The sequence below is a fragment of the Neltuma alba genome, unplaced genomic scaffold (genome assembly GCF_004799145.2).
Source record: "Neltuma alba isolate B1F8T4 unplaced genomic scaffold, ASM479914v2 tig00012187_pilon, whole genome shotgun sequence".
NCBI classification, from domain to species: Eukaryota; Viridiplantae; Streptophyta; class Magnoliopsida; order Fabales; family Fabaceae; genus Neltuma; species Neltuma alba.
This window is the reverse complement of record NW_021636728.1, coordinates 197,275-213,921: the sequence shown is the minus strand read 5'-3', so window position 1 is coordinate 213,921 and position 16,647 is coordinate 197,275. Positions and strand designations below refer to the sequence as shown.

The window sequence follows — 16,647 nt, the reverse complement described above, 5'->3', positions numbered from 1 at the left end:
CCATGGTTTCAAAAACTTGTACCTAACAATGATTATAATAGTCACCATAGAGTCAATAAAGAATTTTCACCATATAAAGCCCCAGCTATTTTTTGACGAAGGATGATCATACTAAATCCAGTTACATACCAATCATAATCCATACTGAATCTGGGATACTCCAGAAGATACTATCTCGTGAGGACACTTGCTTTGAAAAGAAAGGGGAAAAGACTCATACCTCTATGGCTATTGGCATCCTCAAAACTGAAGTCATCTATACTTCATTAAGTAAAAGGGGTTTAGCAGCTACATGCCATCACAGACAACAATTGTGAAATTTGAAGCTAAAGTTCATACCAGATATAACCTCTGGCATGACGAAGCTCAGGTTTCTGCTACATTGCTTCGGAAAATATAGAAGCAAATGTAAAATCAAAAGCAAGACTGGTTGTTGTTGAATTAAATAGCAAATATCAAACCCTCCCTAAACCATTAGGAAGCTAGTGAGTTGTAATTTGCACTTTCGATCATGTCTTCAAGATACAACTTCAGTAAAGACAGGGATTTAAACAACTCCATGAAGAACAATGATGAGCAAAACCCCATTCATAAAATCAACATCTAATTCAGAACTTATCATTGATAAGGTAGAAAACAAGTGTTTTTATCATAACGTAATACATATCTGTACTGTTGTTGGAGATGGTGTTTATATCTTAGGGACATCCAGCATTAGCATAATGCCTCGATACAGGACAACAAGGCTTGTCCTTGAACCACTGTATCCCAATGGAGGTTTCCTTCGACAAGATACTCCTCAAATGGGATCTTACATTTGATTATCCTTTCAGTATGAAACTAATAGCTTGAACTATTCCAACAAAGTTGAAAGAAACAAATCCTGCACAAAACCAGATCTCCCAGCAGCTTGTCTCATCCTTTTCTCCCGTTCTTCAGTACTCAAGGAGGGATCAAAACTGCAGGTAAAGACAGTGAGAGAAAGAAGTGATGGGTTAAGCATGGATACATTGGACAAAAATAAGAGTAATGCTTCTTGCACCAATATTTGTTAAAAAAAAAAAAAAAAAACTTGGCATCATCAGGCAGATCCTGGATCTTCAACAGATCAAATCAATGATCTGGAAAGGCGATCCCATGGGCATGCATGCATGAGGGTGAGTTTTGGCAACAAAAAGTTGTATTTGGATAGCCTAATATTAGAATTACTCCATTAATAATTGGTCAAGCAAATCATCATGCTTAAAGAGGCATGTCATACATTGCAAAGTGAACAGCACAGGGGATTACTGACAATTAGGATGACATCAAGGTCAATATAAATCTTTCTACCAGCCTCCCCATGACATTTTATATTCACAGATCATTTGATAGCTCAAATCAAATATTCTGATGAAGAAATCATACATGATCATTACAGCACAAGAGTTTGAACAGCTTGATGCATCTTGATTAGAAGGTTTGGTAATGACACATGTTATTGACATAATTCAATTAAAATCACAATCAAACACGGAAAAAGAAACAAAAAATCCAAAAGGTACCTTGATTTCCAAATATGTGGAGGTGCCATATTCTTTGCAGAAGAATCTTCAGCACTTGGTACCCCAGATTTTGAAATATCGTCCACTTCAGAAGCAGGGAAATTCAAAATAAGTGAGGACAAGAATGGATCAGTAGTTGCATCAGATACACTAGAACTGTTGGACCGGGAACCAGCATTACCACCACCAAGGAGCACTTGTAGATGAGCTTCACGCAGATCCCTCCCCAGAAGGGACAATGCCTTACTGTTTGGCATACCAACTTTTCTTAACCTATGTCTTCTCTGCAAGTAATCCTCAGTTAAGGGGAACCAATAAGAATAGTTGACCTTTTACTTGATAAACAACCTTTCAGTTAGACAAGCAATAAAATTTCAGATCAAAATAATAAAAGTAAAAAGGATATCTTAAACAAGTGTCCATGCTGCCGAGTTATGTGACTTAGCATGTCTCGAGCAACTTTAACTGAGCATATAGGGCAAATCTGCTAGACAGAAATTAAAAATTAGACACTAGATGTTCATTGATCTTGAGCTTCTTCAAAACTTGAGCTGATAAGACGCTAAGATGTGATCCAGGAGAAAATAAAACGATGCTTAAAATACGAATGCAGTCTAGATAGCTAAACTGCTCTCCATTCATTATTAAATTGTCACTAATACAATATTGCTTATATTACGATCAATTAACAAGGCAGCAAGTGCCAGAAATGAACTTACCCTCGAATGAAGCACCACACAGTGGGAACCATAAATAAGCACGTCTACTTTGTGTACGTGTTTAAACAATTGAAATTTGCTTAAAAAGAATTAGAGATAAAGCATAATAGACTAATCATGTTGACAAGTTGGGTTATCTTCTCCATCTCAAATAAGCTTTGGAATGAGAGAAGCACTTCTCAACTACTTAGATCGTCATGAGGAAAAATTATAAAATTATAATAAAAAATAAAAATATCACGAATCCTTAGTTAATGGTGTGTGTATTAAGTGATTGCATACCATAAGTTTTCAGTACAGTTAAGGATGCAGAGCATGAAAAGACTTGAAGAAAAAGGCAATTCATCATTTTTTAAAACAGTTAATAAGCATAAAGTCCGACCCTCCCTTGATTATTCACTAGCTAGCTACATTAAAGATTTCAAAAAGAAAGGTTCTACTTCTAGTAAACCTTGCTACATAAGTTTCTCATAAAAGTTAACTTCATCTACTTCGGCTACTAACAACCAACGTAAGCAAATTTGACTGGGTCCTTTGCCTTCGTCCCTTCCCTGACTAATCTTAAATTTTGCTGTATATCATCGAACTTATTGTTTACCTAGGCGACAAAAGTACTCCTAAGTTACTCTGATCTTTTCATTACCCCTAGCAAAAGAGCATAAAGCTTTTAATTTGTTAAAAAATCCTATAAACGGAAAAACAGGATTTGACTATAGTTTCAACACAGGATCACTACACCGGTTCACTTTTTAACGCCAAAGAAACAGATGAATACCAATACAAAATAGATATGATAAAAGCGTGTACCGTGACTCTTGTTTCGCATGAGTGCTCATCTTCGAGATGCGAACAAAGCGAGGATATGTCGAAGTCTTCGTAACAGTACGGGCATGAAAAATAGAGCCGGACATCGTCCTCCACATCGAAATCGTCGATTCCCAACCGATCTGTGAGCCCCAAAACACAAGAAATCAGATTTTGCAAAAGAGAAAAACGCGGCCCATATATCGAATTGAAATCCATACGAACCCAAGGGCGAATTCTGACTCTGATGCTGAATCCTATAATGGCGTTTGGCGGCGGCAAGGCGCGAGGTCCAGAAGTCAGAATCCATGGAAGGATCGAGGGATGATCTTTATTATGTATGCAAGGAATGCAAAAAATCAGCTTCAGTCAAATCACCTCGTCGAACGAATCAAGCAATCACCCCAGAGAAAGAAAAAGGAAACTCAGTCGAGCAACTGGACTGATCAGAGAGCTGCAACTTGGACAGAGAGGGGTAGACTGGGTCTGGTCGTTTAGCGTTGATAATTTGAAATAATTTCTCCGTGGAATTGACTTTTTATAAGGATTTTAATTGCTCTAAGCTTCAGAAAAGTCGACCGAACCTTGAAAAGGCGTTCGGTGGCGAGGAAAATGTGTGGGTTTGAAGAGTTGGGAGAAAATGTCGGAAAAGCCTTGGGATTATATAAGACAAGTACACGCGTTTGGATTTGGACATATGTGCGTGTTTTTGCCACAGGACTGCTGAATTTTTGCCGCTTTGATTCCTTTTTGGGTCTCGGGACACATGTCTGTGCTTCGGTGCACAGTGTCCAAAGTAGAGGATCAAAGGAATCGAATCAAATAAAATTTGCCAAAGGATTAAAATGGAGATATCTTTCTCTTTTTTTTTTTTTTGGTAAATTAAAATGGAGATATCCAATTCCCCTGTGTGCGCCTATTTTTTTCTTAGTATATATAAAGATTTTAAAATGATACAAAAGTATCATAACTATTAAATCAATCATCATAAGCACCCAATATCCTGAGTCAGGATATCTTTTAGGCATAATAATGGGTCCAAAGTAATCCGGATTGAAACATGACAAGAACTATTCAGGTTGACGCCTCTGACTCCTAAGATGTTGTATTCGCAAGCTTCAAACTCGAAACATATGGTTAAGCTAGAACAGCTTTAGCTAACTGATCTAATCGTCGAGTTAAATCAATCAACATCTTTAACAAGTATGCCAATTAAAAAAAATACTAGCATGAAAGTTCCAAACTAATGCAAAAACATCATAGCTATTAAATCAACGAATTTTGATCATTTAGCAAACAACCATCACATGCGTTGCACATTATTCTTGCTGCGGAAAGCCTCATCTGCCACTACAAAGCCTTTTGCATGGAACAACAACTGCACCTTTGAAGCTACCTCTTACCCAGCCATCTTATTCACAGCCATTTTCTTTAATTTTCTTGTCGTGGTTTTGTCTTTGAGCTAATAAGCCGCAAATTAGGGGTATTGTTATAAATTAGTCATGTGTGGGAATAAGACAAAGAAAAAGACAATGAAGAAGGGGCTGAGGATGATGACTCCACAATAGGAAGAAAGTCAAACATTAAGATCAGATTAACACCCAAAAAGAAAGTGAATTAGATTATCGATATATTTTTTTTGTAGAGTAGAATAATATAACATTAAAGCATTTAAAAGCACAACGGTGAGCATAGATTAAGAAAGTCTCGATCAAGTACACAAATAATCATAAATAGCCAGTCAAACAATAAAAGCAACAAGCTTACAATAGGGAATGAAAAAAAAAAAAAAAAAAACTCAAAGATAGGCTGGAAGGCAAACTGAATAATTCTCTCACCAAGCAACAAATCAGCAATCCAATTAGTCAATCCGATGTTTTGAACCTAACAACGAAATTTCAAATTGATCCAACAACTGACATATGTACAAACACCACTTTACGATGACTACCTTGTGAATGTGAACCAAGAATGACACGTTTGTACCAATTTAACCTCCAATTGGTCATTAGTTTTCTCTGGGATTTTAACACAATATAATTCTCTGATTTTATTGATAAGCCACTTTTGGCATGTGTCACCACAAATACGAAAACTCTTAAACCTCATGAATTATATCTTAACATATAATACATGTATTTTTTAGGAAAATGGCAATCCACAAAATAATAAATAAAGGGAAAAAAACTCTCCTCTCCGCGACTTATAAATAAGAGTAAAGAATATTTTGTTTTTGGCAAACAAGAGAAGAGAAGTGTATGCTTTCTGCTGCCAAGTCACAAATTCACAGGCTTTGATTTTATCAGATGATGCTCCCCGTATTCCTTATTGCAAATACTACTTCTAGCATATTTCATGATATACTATGTCTTCTATATAGCATTAATTTTTTTACTTAGTATTCCTAACTAATTATAAAACTTCCAAATTAATCTGCCAAACAATTCTAACTAATGACTTTTTATTGAGGGTAATTTTAATATCTTATAAAAAATGAATAATTTTAATTAACTTCATTAATTTAAAATGATTACTTGGTGTTTAAAAAAAAAGACGAGATGATATATATACTAAAGTATAAAAATTCTGCAAAGTACCAAAGCAAATGCAACATAAACAATTGCTTAGAACCTTAGAAAATACATTATAGGAAATAAGCCTAAAAGGAAAAACTTGAAAATCATATAAAAATGCAAATATTTCCTGGCAAGTGCTTAAAGAGTCATAGTGCAAAACCGACCAAAGTTAATTTACTTAATAAGGAGTCGGCTCATAACTCACAAAATCGTGAGGTTGAATCTTACACCTAATGTGAGGAAGTTTTAGTGAGCGATCTGCAAATACTTCTGTAAGCACTATGAGCTTAAAGGTATGTCTTAACTCTAGTAAGTCATTCAGGTCAAACTCACCTAAACTTAAAAAAGAGTCATAATGCAAATATAGGTTTGAGATGCTGAAAGAGATTTTTCGGCTTTTTAACTTATATGCTATAAACATTATTAAAAAAATTGAAAGGCCATACTTTCAAAAATATTTACCAAAATACTTTACTTGAAATCATTCATTATAAGAATGAGTTTGGACCTGTAAAGAAATCGTTTAGGTCAAGAATATCTTTCATCTTATGAGTGATGGAACGTTTATTTTTTAAAAAATTAAAATTGAATTCGCTAGAACGATTTCAGTCTCTGTAATTATTCTCTCTCCTCACTGTACCGCTTTCATATTCTCCCCAAACTCTCTCCCCTCAAATTCCTATATTATTCTTTTATGACTGAAACAAACTTTTATTTTTGTCTCTTTTCAATAAATTAAATTCAGGACATACTCACAAAAAAGTTTTTTTAAATAATCCCTAAAACTATAAGATGACTAAATTTATACTAATAACTCTTTCATTATAAACACTTGAGACTATCATGCATTAATTAATTTGGTTTTTTCAAAGAGGATGATTTTATCTTTATTTTTTCCTTTTCAAAAAAAAAAACTTGAAAAGGGAAAATAAACTTCAACCTAAAAATATGGGTTAAGATAGAAAGAGCAATTGAGTAATATTAACATGCCAGATTTGTCCGTTTCTGTATTTATTCCCCCTCGTTCTCACCCTTTATTTATCTCCCATGTGGTCTTTGATTCCATCTGGAGGATAAAAGCAAATAATTAATTCTATAAACTTTTTAAATTTTAAATATAAAAAACTACACACCATCACGTAATTTTTTTTTTGTCATCATACACAATCACTTAAAAAAATAAACACTCCATCACTCACAAGATAAAAGTCGCTCTCAGTCTTAGTCTGGACAATTTCTTTACATATTTAAACCCGTTCTTATTTTGAATGATTTCAAATAAAATATCTTGATGAAATATTTTTGAAAGTAAAGTATTACCTCAGATTCTGACTTTTTTTTTGATCCTAAATATAAAACTCCAATCCATTTTGTTTCTAATATTTATACATTTTTTTTTCAAAATAGTCCTTTTAATAATAGTAGTTCTAGCAATATGTTTTATTAACAAGGATATTTTAGGAAAAACAACATCTATTTATTATAAATAACTAACTTAATTTCTTTCTTTAATCTCTTTAAATTAGTTAATTAGTTCTTATAATTAAAATCGAAAGTAATATTTCAATATTTTTTTGGGAAAATGACAAGAAAATGACTGTTGAATTCTGAAATGACAAAATGGGCATGGGGTATCAATCTGGAATTTGGATAATTCGCCAAAAAGACTGAAATGCCCTCAATTTTTTCGGGAATCAGAGGGCGGGATATTGTGCAACGGAACTGGAGTTTGGTTGGCGATTCTCCACTCGGCGAAACTGCATAGACCATAGGGTTCTCTGAACTCTCACATTGCACTCGGCGAAACTGCATATGGTTGTTGCAAGTCTCACATTGCCATGGTTGAGGAACTGTGAACGAGGAGCGTCCGGCTTCTTCGTCTTTTCCGTGGGTCGCAGTGAGAAGCAATAAACCAGTGAGAAGCTTCAATCTTCAGAAGGGAGAGGGGGTGGCTAGAGAGAGAGATTCCGAGAGAGAGCACCTGTAAGGTCGTCACCGGTTGAGGAAGAAGTCGATATTCGTTCCGACCCCGGTAAGCCACCCAAATGTCTCCGTCTTGTGCTTGTCTGATTGGAGTGTTTTAATTTGGGGAAAACGGTGAATGTTGGTTGTAAAGGGGGAAGCAATGGTAAAGGCTTAAAATGGAATGTAAAGGTAGATTAGATGAAAAGTCGGTGCTTCTGTGTGTGATGGAATTACAAAAGTTGCTTGCTTGCTCTGATTCATATAACTCGGTCCATGTTTGACGAGATATCTCTCTGATTGTTGTTGTCTGATTGCTGTGTTGCTGTAATGTTGGAAGGCATAATATACTTGTGTGTTTATGATTGCTACACTACTTTTTAGATGCCCATAAATTGAGACCACTGTCGCACATGAGCCAGGATGCTTCCTATTTCCGCCCCCTTGTTTGGTCTGTTCGTGTAATGGACATTGCACATTTTTAGCATTGTGTATGGGACTAAAATGAGTTCAACTGTGTCCCCATATTGGTTATGCAAATTTAACATTGTAAAATAAATTGAAAGGGGTGACTTTTCGTGGGTAGAACTCTGTTTTGAAGATATAGCTACCTAATGGGCATAACCTCAGTCATTTAGCAGTGCAATTTACCTGGGGATGAACATACATATTCATTTCAGTATGTACCAAGTGAGAATAGCCTTTGTGGCCTTCTTATGTATTGCTATTATTTACTTGGTCATCTGTGGCACTGTGTAGTAGTAATTTCCATAATATAAGTTACTTGAAGATGCAAATTTTGTAACATTTCATCGAGAAAGAATCACTTTTGATGCATATTCATTTATTTTTTAATCTGTTGGTTTGAGGATTGAAGAGGTAGAGATTAATCTGCTGGTTTGAGGATTGAAGAGGTAGAGGTCGCTGAAATGCTGAGAAGCATCAATCGCATTGCTGTCATGGAGGAGGTTGGCGAAGTAACTGTGATTGCGACAAACGGTAATATGCAGTTGTAATAGGAATTAAGTGGTTGAGTTATATAGGTTTGGTAAGATTAGATTGTTTTTAGTTTGTTGTTAAAGTGTATTATGTCGTTAGTCTCTATTTTCTGCTCTGTTCTGTGAAGTGAGAAAGAAGCAATAACATTCATTACGTGATCAGCAAATTTAGTTATCTGAGTAGTAAATAGTCGAGGTTCATTTTGTGGCTAAATAACAACACCTATAATGTGAATGACTACACTGGAAATGGTAATGACAACTTTTTTGAAATGCAAAGAAAGTTGAGCTGTTCAATTGACCAGATTTAGTTATTTATACTTGTTGTAGAAGGAGGGCCAAGTGAAGAAGTGAAGAATGGCTACATGTTGTTTAGACGAGAATATCTTAAGGGTGGGGAGAAGTTTAAGAATATGTCTGAACAAGCGAAAAAGGCATCAAAGGCATGGAAGCAGTTGACACCAGAGGAGCAGAAGAAATACAGTGATAGGGTGAAGCAATCAAGAAAGGAAGGGATGAAGAAGAAGAGGAAGAAAAAAGTGGCTTTTAGCACTCGTTACTCGGTTCGGCAATTTAAGTCATTAGTGGACTTCATAAAAGATGATGAAGATTTGAAAGTGAGGGTACAAAATTTAGGCTTTGGCCATTTACTTGACATTGGATGTGAGAGACTCCCTCGTGACCTCATAGTATGTGTTCTCCGAGCATATGATCCGCCTACCCATCAATTTCTAATAAGAGGGATAATAAAGGAAATAGAAGCAAATGATGTTGCAAACTTGTTGGGTGTACCCCACACAGGGGAGAAGGTAAAAATGGACGTATGTGATGATGATGAGACATACCAGAGGTTGAAGGAGGAATTTGGTAAAGTCCCTTATACGAAGATACTCAATGACATTAAATCTGGGCAGAAGAAAGATGAGTTTGAGTTCCTGTTTATGCTGTACACACTTGGGAGTTTTTTAACTCCTACTTCACAAACAACTGTGAGTGACAAGCTAATAAGAGTCATGTGCTGTACCATGAAGGGATTTCACCAATTTGATTGGGCCACGTACATTGTGAAGCACTTGTGGAAAGAGATGGGAGATTATGTGAAAGTGTACACAAAAGCAAAGAAAGACGAAGATGAAGATGAAGGAAGCTGCAATGTGGGAGGATGCATCTACCTCCTGTTGGTATGTATTTCTGACTTATGCTTCTAAGTTATTGTTTTCTTTATTTGTGGAATTGGCAAGTTAATGATTTACTGTTGTAGTTATATTTTGCTGAGCACTTCCCACTATCCAAAACTGTTGAGAGAGGGTCCCTAAATGCCATTCAATTCTGGACTGATGAGAGGATAAGGAAGCTGGAAAAGAAGGAGAGGGAAAGCAAGAGGGGTTTACTGTATAAGGGCAAGGGAAGTATGGATAGAAGTGGGAAGGATGAAGGAAAACGCAGAAGTGTGGCTCATTTACACCCGGTATGTGCTTTCGTTACTAATTTTCATTCTCATTAGCAAATAATCTCATGAAAAAAGTGTTTACTCATTTTAAATTGTTTGCTGCAGGAGTTACAGAAGTTGCACGGACGATTGATGGCTCAGATCGAATTAAGCACTAGGAGGCTTATAAGTGCAATGGAAGATGAGCTAGATAAGGTGCAGATAAGGATAGAGGAAAATAATGTGACCACAGATGATGAGGACCCTATTGACGTCCCAGATGATGATAAGGGAGATGATGATGCATTTGGCGATGAAGACCCCTATGATCATGATGGACATGAGTCTGATGACGAAGGTGATGATAGAGATGAGTTCCACGGGGGAGATGATCAGGGAGACGATGATGCAACTGGCTCAGATAGGGGTGATGACATCGGTGTTGCAGCAGAAGGTGCAGACAAAGAAATTATGGAGTCTCCCCTGCCCTTGTCCCCCATGGACAAGGGATGTCAACTCCGGAGATCGCAAAGGGAGATGAAATCCGCTATCAATTCTCCATGGATTTTGACAAAGCCAACTAAGAGGCGAAAGAGGCCCATGGATGACAAGGACCGGTTTTATGACATAGTTTCCCGTATGTGTTCAAGCAAGGAGGGTGACATGTATGTACATATCCACTACCCACGTAATCATATTCATTACAATTTTGTGGTAATTGACTACATGCATAATGATATTGACAACATATTTTTAGGCCTTTGGTGAAAATCTCTGATGAAGATATCACTCGGGATCAGCTAAGGACACTTGGCGGAATTGAGAAAATAGGTAACCGGGTAAGTAGAATATTTGTGATGAGGTCATTTAATTGTTTAGTAGATGCTACGTTTTGGGTTCATCAAAACAATAATCTCTTTGCGTACAGCTGATGTCAACTGTGTGCAAGACTCTAATGGCTGATATGGAGAAGGAAGGGCAGGTGAAGCGGCACATTTTTTATGCTGATTTTATGGTAAGCTTGCTGAGATGTTAGTTTTTTGTCGATTGATATTGATAAATGACTAAAATGTTCATGTTTTAGGCAATAATGGCAGCTAACCCAAAGCTGTGGGATGCTACAAAACGGAAGAAACAATTTTTACCTGAAAATGTAGGCTACAACATAGGAGAATGTGATTTGATCTTTGGACCCACACTTGTTGGCGCTCACTGGTTCTGTGTTGTGCTTGAGCCTAGCACAATGAATTTCTATGTGCTGGACTCAATGAAGCCAAATTTAGAGGGTAAGAAGAAGAGCAAGAAGAAGGGTGTAATTATTGATGACATGACGACCGTCGTCACTGAATGTGTAAGGATAATGCAACTCATCTTCTATGATTGACATTTCATTTACCTTTTATTTACAATTGCGTAATGATATTGTGCAGAGGAATAGATTTTATGACATTATTGAGATAGTTAAGCCTAATGCCACTGGGAAGAAGAAAATGAGTGATATCATTTGGGCTCCTGTTCCGCAACAAAACAATCTGTGAGTGGTTTATGTTGTTGATATTATTACGTCTCAAAGCAACCCAATGTGTTATTTTCATTCTTTTACATCGTTGGGATGTTTTGATGTGCAGGCGAGACTGCGGCGTTCATGTATTAATATGGTTGAGTAAATGGAAGCCCGGTGAGATACTTCACTATACGATGAACAAGTGGCTGAATTCCGACGAAACCTCATGTGGTGGCTAGTGAATCATGAGCTTAATTCAAGACGTGATGAAGCATTAAGCTTGCTTTCATCAACCCAAGCCACCACACTGACCAAAAGACGCCATCTGTGATAGGAGGAGACATTATGTAGATTAGGCATATAGTATTTGTAAAAGGAGTGTTAGTTTGAAGTCTTAATATTTGACTTATGGTTGGAGGTACTAAGTGGCTGCCAGTTGTTGGCCTAATTGCAATCCTTTTTGGGATAATTTGAGTAAAAAAGTTATGGTATTTACAACATGCCATGTGACTTCCGTGATGATAATCACAAGTTGATTATTTGTGCCCCAAATTACATCCACTTGGACCCAGGTTCACTACACAAGTAATAGGATTAACAACTTTCGGATTGAGAATTGCAACCTCTGTAATGATAGTTACCACATCGCTGTTGCCATTTGCATCTGAAGTCTTTCAAGCCCAAATCACGTTTTTTGAATCCATTTTCGCTACCAGTAATGATAATGACAACATTCGTAATGAAAATTGAAACTTTTTTAATTATTGTTACCACCTCGCTATTGCTTTTTGCAACTACATTTTCGTCCCCACGTATAAATTGTCACAGAATTTCACAACCTGGGTAATGAAAATCACAACATTGTTAAGGGAAATTGCAACTATAGTAATGACATTTACCATTATGGTTTCCCCATTTGCATCCCCATGTTCAGGAAATTGTCCCATTTCCGGTTCCCCCAACTCAAACCCACGCATCAAATTGTTCAGGAAATTTTACTACCCCCGTAATGATACTGACAACATGGATAATGTTAATTGTAACTTCAGTAACGACATTTACCAGTCTGCTTTTCCCATTTCTGGTTCCCTTAACTGAGACCCACGCATCAAATTCTTCAGGAAATTGTACTACCCCCGTAATGATAATGACAACATTGGAAACGTTAATTGCAACTTCAGTAATGACATTTACTAGTCTGCTTTTCCCATTTTCGGTTCCTTTAAGTCAAACCCACGCATCAAATTGTTCAGAAAATTTTACTACCCCCGTAATGATAATGACAACATTGGAAATATTAAATGCAACTTTAGTGATGATATTTACCACTCTACTTTTTCCACGTCTACTTCCTTTATTTCAAAGTCAAGTAACATATTTTCAGAGAGTTTCACTAGCCTGGAAATGATAATAACAACATTGGTAATGTGAATAACAACATCGTTGATGACATTAACCACTCCAGTCATACCCATTGGCAACTTCCACCATCTCCCTTGAGGGCATTAAACAAAAGGTCATCTGTGTTGCCAAAATAGCATAGAAGTACACCAAAAGAGCATCATAGGATGTCTACATTAACATTCAGACTTTACTACATGTGTAATGGAATTTACCATTGAAGTGACAATATTTACCAAAAACCAGTAGGCCCATCACAGAAGGTACATAACTTATATTCAAATGACAAGTTAACAGTAAGATTAACCCACCACCTAATGTTTCCTCCTCATTCACATTACAAAACATATCCTACCCAGTGAATATCATTTACAAAAAGGATAGCCTACCCATCATATGATTTTTACATTAACATTCAGACTTTACTATATCTGTAAAGGAATTGACTACTGACGTGATAATATTTACTAAAAACCAGTACGCCCATGACAGAAGCTACATAACTGATATCCAAATGACAAGTTAACATTAGAATTAACCCACCGCCTAATGTTTTCTTGTCATTCAGATTACAGAACATCTCCTACCCAGTTAACATCATTAACAAAAAAGATAGCCTACCTATCAACCCTTCTCCCAAAAAAATTAAAAAGGGTTCAAGAGTCATTCCTTTCCTATAACAAAAAAATTACCCTTGTTGGTATTGACATGAAACCTTAAGTTGGGTTTGGATTCTTGCATGTTCTTCTTGTGTGGCCAACTTGCTGGCATGCACTACAATGGTAGACCTTCTTGTTTTGAAACTGCGACTCTTGCCTATTTATCCTAGGCCTTCCAGGTGGTCGACTAGTCAAAGGTGGTGCCAAAAACACTTGACTTGCTATATCTTGCAGCCGATAGTTATTAGGATTTGGCATGTCGATTGTCACCACTAGAGTCATCGTCCTACCATAAATCTTTTGTTGCGACGTAATCTTATGTAGCATTTTTCAACAAAATCATACACATTGCAATTCAAGGCCTTGATAGCTGCACATGCATGTGGGCATGGGATGCCTGACATTTGCCAAGCTGCACAGCTACATTCACCTTTTCCAAGATCAACATTAATGGCTCCTTTTGCTGTATGGACACACACCCTACTCCTTCTGTAAGGAACACTTAACATCTGTGCAGATCTCGCCACATTTTCCATCAATGTTGCATTTGTATTTGGGCCTACACCATTCTTCCATTTGCTCATTGCCATGCTTGCTGCATACATCTTTTGGCTACTTTTTCACGATGCTCATGTATAAGTTGGGCAACATTATATCTTCTCTCCTTCAGCATCCACGCATTGAATGACTCTGCAAGGTTTGTTGTTATGTTGTCCCATCGTTTAAAAGAGAACTTGCTTAAGGCCCACTTGTGAATATCACCATGATTGACAAGCCATTCAAATAATTGGAAATTGAAGTGTCTCATGTTATCCATTGCTTGATCAAACTCTGTGTCAAGCCTTGCATATGCAATGGCATCTAGGAAATGCAGTCCATCCTCCCTTGTGTTGCCACTTGTCTTCCTTCTTCCTCTATTTAACTTGATCATTTGTGTACTGAAATTCTCCTTAACATGTCTGTAACAGTACGCATGTCGCTCACCTCCGAATATTGCTTGCACAGCACCTATAATTGCATTGTGTCGGTCTGAAATGATTGTTAATTGCATTGACCCAACTATCTCCTTGATCATATGTAAGAACCATGTCCAATCCTCAAGCATCTCTCCCTTCACAATCGCAATGGCAAAAGGTAATAATTCGTTGTCCGCATCATAAACCGACGCTGAAAGTAGTGTCCCCTTATACGGTCCACTTAAATGACTTCCATCAATATACAGTACATGTCTAGCACCAGCAATAAAACCCTCTATACAACACCCATGGGCTATGAATACACGCTCAAATCTGTTGTTCCTTGCAGCCACCCATTTTGCCACTGTTTTGTGATCGGTTTCCTTCAACCGGTCACATATCCATGGAATAAGCATGTAAGAATGATCAGGTCTGCCATGTATGTCCTCCAATGCTTTTTCCTTGGCCCTGTATGCTTGCTTATATGTCAACTTCACATCATAATCTCTTTCCAACCTCTTTTTTATATCATTTGGACGCATGTCTATATGATCCCTAACCTCTTTAATTATAATTGATGATGTCAAGCTAGTTGATCCACCATATGTCACATGAAGATTGTCTTGGGCATTATGAACATGCTCATTTTTGAATGTCGTTACATGTAAAAATGCTGGAGTACTCTTTACAGCTGCTCTTGCACTGATCCTCCATGGACAACCTTCAACATTGCATTTGACATACATATGGGCATTAGAATTCTTCACATATTTATACTCAAATTTGTTTGCAATGCTGAATTTGTGTAGTTTCTTCTTGAAATCATCTGCATCTGGAAAAGTCTGCCTAAATCCTAACAATACTGTCTTCCATTTCAAGGAATTCACTCCTGGCAAAGGAGTTGGTGCACTCTCTACTGCATATGGCAGGCTAAGAACATTTTCAGCTGCTATGTAATTCACACATTCGACAGCATCCTCAATCATTGGCTCATCATTTTGCTGTGACAGTCCTGACAATTTTGACATGCTGCATGTATAATTACAACATTTGTTATGATATTAACAACAACATTATCGCAAGTAACAACTTCCATAATCCGAAACTTGTGACTTACCTGTTTCGATTAGCCACTTCTTCCTTCGTATTCTCATTACCTTTAGCTGCTACGTAAACATGTGCATTACTATCATTATACTCAAATAGGTTGTCAACTTCATCATCATTAATAAGATCTATTAATATCCTATCATTCAAGCCCAATGTGTATTTAATGTCGCAACCATTACTATCTACACCAAACCATTCTCCTATCATAACCCTCAAATCTTCAAGCCTTATACCCTCCTTGATCACTCTTACCCCGACAGTTCCACCATAGTACTTAACTTCACCATCACCATTTTCTGCAAACTTCCCACCCATATGAAAGTAACAAGCAAGACGCTTTGAAGATGTTGACCCAATGTTAGATGTCATCAAAGCTACCTAACCTGCACCACAGAAGCATAAATCAATATTTTAGTTCCCTAATAATCAATTTCGTTTATCAAGATTTCGAAACTTTTCTTGCGATTTCACAAAAAATGCAACACCCAAAATATGTCCGTACACACTTGCTACATTGACAACTTAAATATGGGATTTCACAATTCCAATAATGAATTTGACACACTGACCACCTCATGCTTACTGTTAGCCCTCAAACTTCATGCCCATGTTATCAGTTCCCACCATTTTTCCATTTCCGATGTATCACTCTCTCATCCTGGTCAGATTCTTCATTTAAACCATCTACACTCATAAACCCATCCCCATTAGACCATGTACCAGTAAACCGACTTGAAAACCCAAACCCATCATTAAGCTCCACTTTCTTACGTAATACCCACGTTCAACCCCTCTCTCACTACAAACCAGGTTGCCCACAAAGCAATTCCACCGTAATAAATCAGATTTGTACAATGGTGAGAGTTGGAGGAGTAGATAACAGCATTTTAGGAGAAATTTTCCTTACCTTTTCCGTCTTCTCAGCGTTCGACTCTGCTCCACCTCCGTTTTCAGCTTCTGATCTCTCCCTCTTGTTACGTGTCAT

The 16,647-nt window shown here is 37.0% G+C and overlaps 3 protein-coding genes across 5 annotated transcripts; 1 reads left to right on the top strand and 2 right to left on the bottom strand.

The window, feature by feature from the left end:
- Positions 1-453: 453 nt before the first annotated feature.
- LOC114724412 (protein DEHYDRATION-INDUCED 19-like) lies at positions 454-3,670 on the bottom strand. Of its 3 annotated transcripts, XM_028910760.1 has the most exons (6): positions 3,293-3,670; positions 3,071-3,210; positions 1,951-2,028; positions 1,726-1,834; positions 1,545-1,629; positions 454-959 (listed from the first exon to the last, which is right to left on the bottom strand). In XM_028910760.1, the coding sequence occupies exons 1-6, from the start codon at positions 3,375-3,377 to the stop codon at positions 854-856; spliced, it is 603 nt and encodes a 200-aa protein (XP_028766593.1). In that variant the 5' UTR covers positions 3,378-3,670; the 3' UTR covers positions 454-853. The 3 variants fall into 3 exon arrangements, with proteins under 3 accessions (XP_028766593.1, XP_028766590.1, XP_028766592.1); XM_028910757.1 differs by having other exon boundaries at positions 1,545-1,834; positions 3,293-3,668; XM_028910759.1 differs by lacking the exon at positions 1,951-2,028 and having other exon boundaries at positions 1,545-1,828.
- Positions 3,671-8,534: 4,864 nt separating this feature from the next.
- Positions 8,535-11,775, top strand: LOC114724420 (uncharacterized). The gene is made up of 9 exons (XM_028910768.1): positions 8,535-8,604; positions 8,934-9,784; positions 9,865-10,071; positions 10,159-10,697; positions 10,790-10,871; positions 10,961-11,047; positions 11,117-11,383; positions 11,463-11,566; positions 11,661-11,775. Exons 1-9 carry the CDS (start codon positions 8,535-8,537, stop codon positions 11,773-11,775), a joined length of 2,322 nt encoding a protein of 773 aa, XP_028766601.1.
- A 2,401-nt stretch (positions 11,776-14,176) lies between these two features.
- On the bottom strand, positions 14,177-16,647 carry LOC114724419 (uncharacterized). Its single transcript, XM_028910767.1, has 3 exons — positions 16,570-16,647; positions 15,670-16,040; positions 14,177-15,581 (listed from the first exon to the last, which is right to left on the bottom strand). The coding sequence occupies exons 1-3, from the start codon at positions 16,645-16,647 to the stop codon at positions 14,177-14,179; spliced, it is 1,854 nt and encodes a 617-aa protein (XP_028766600.1).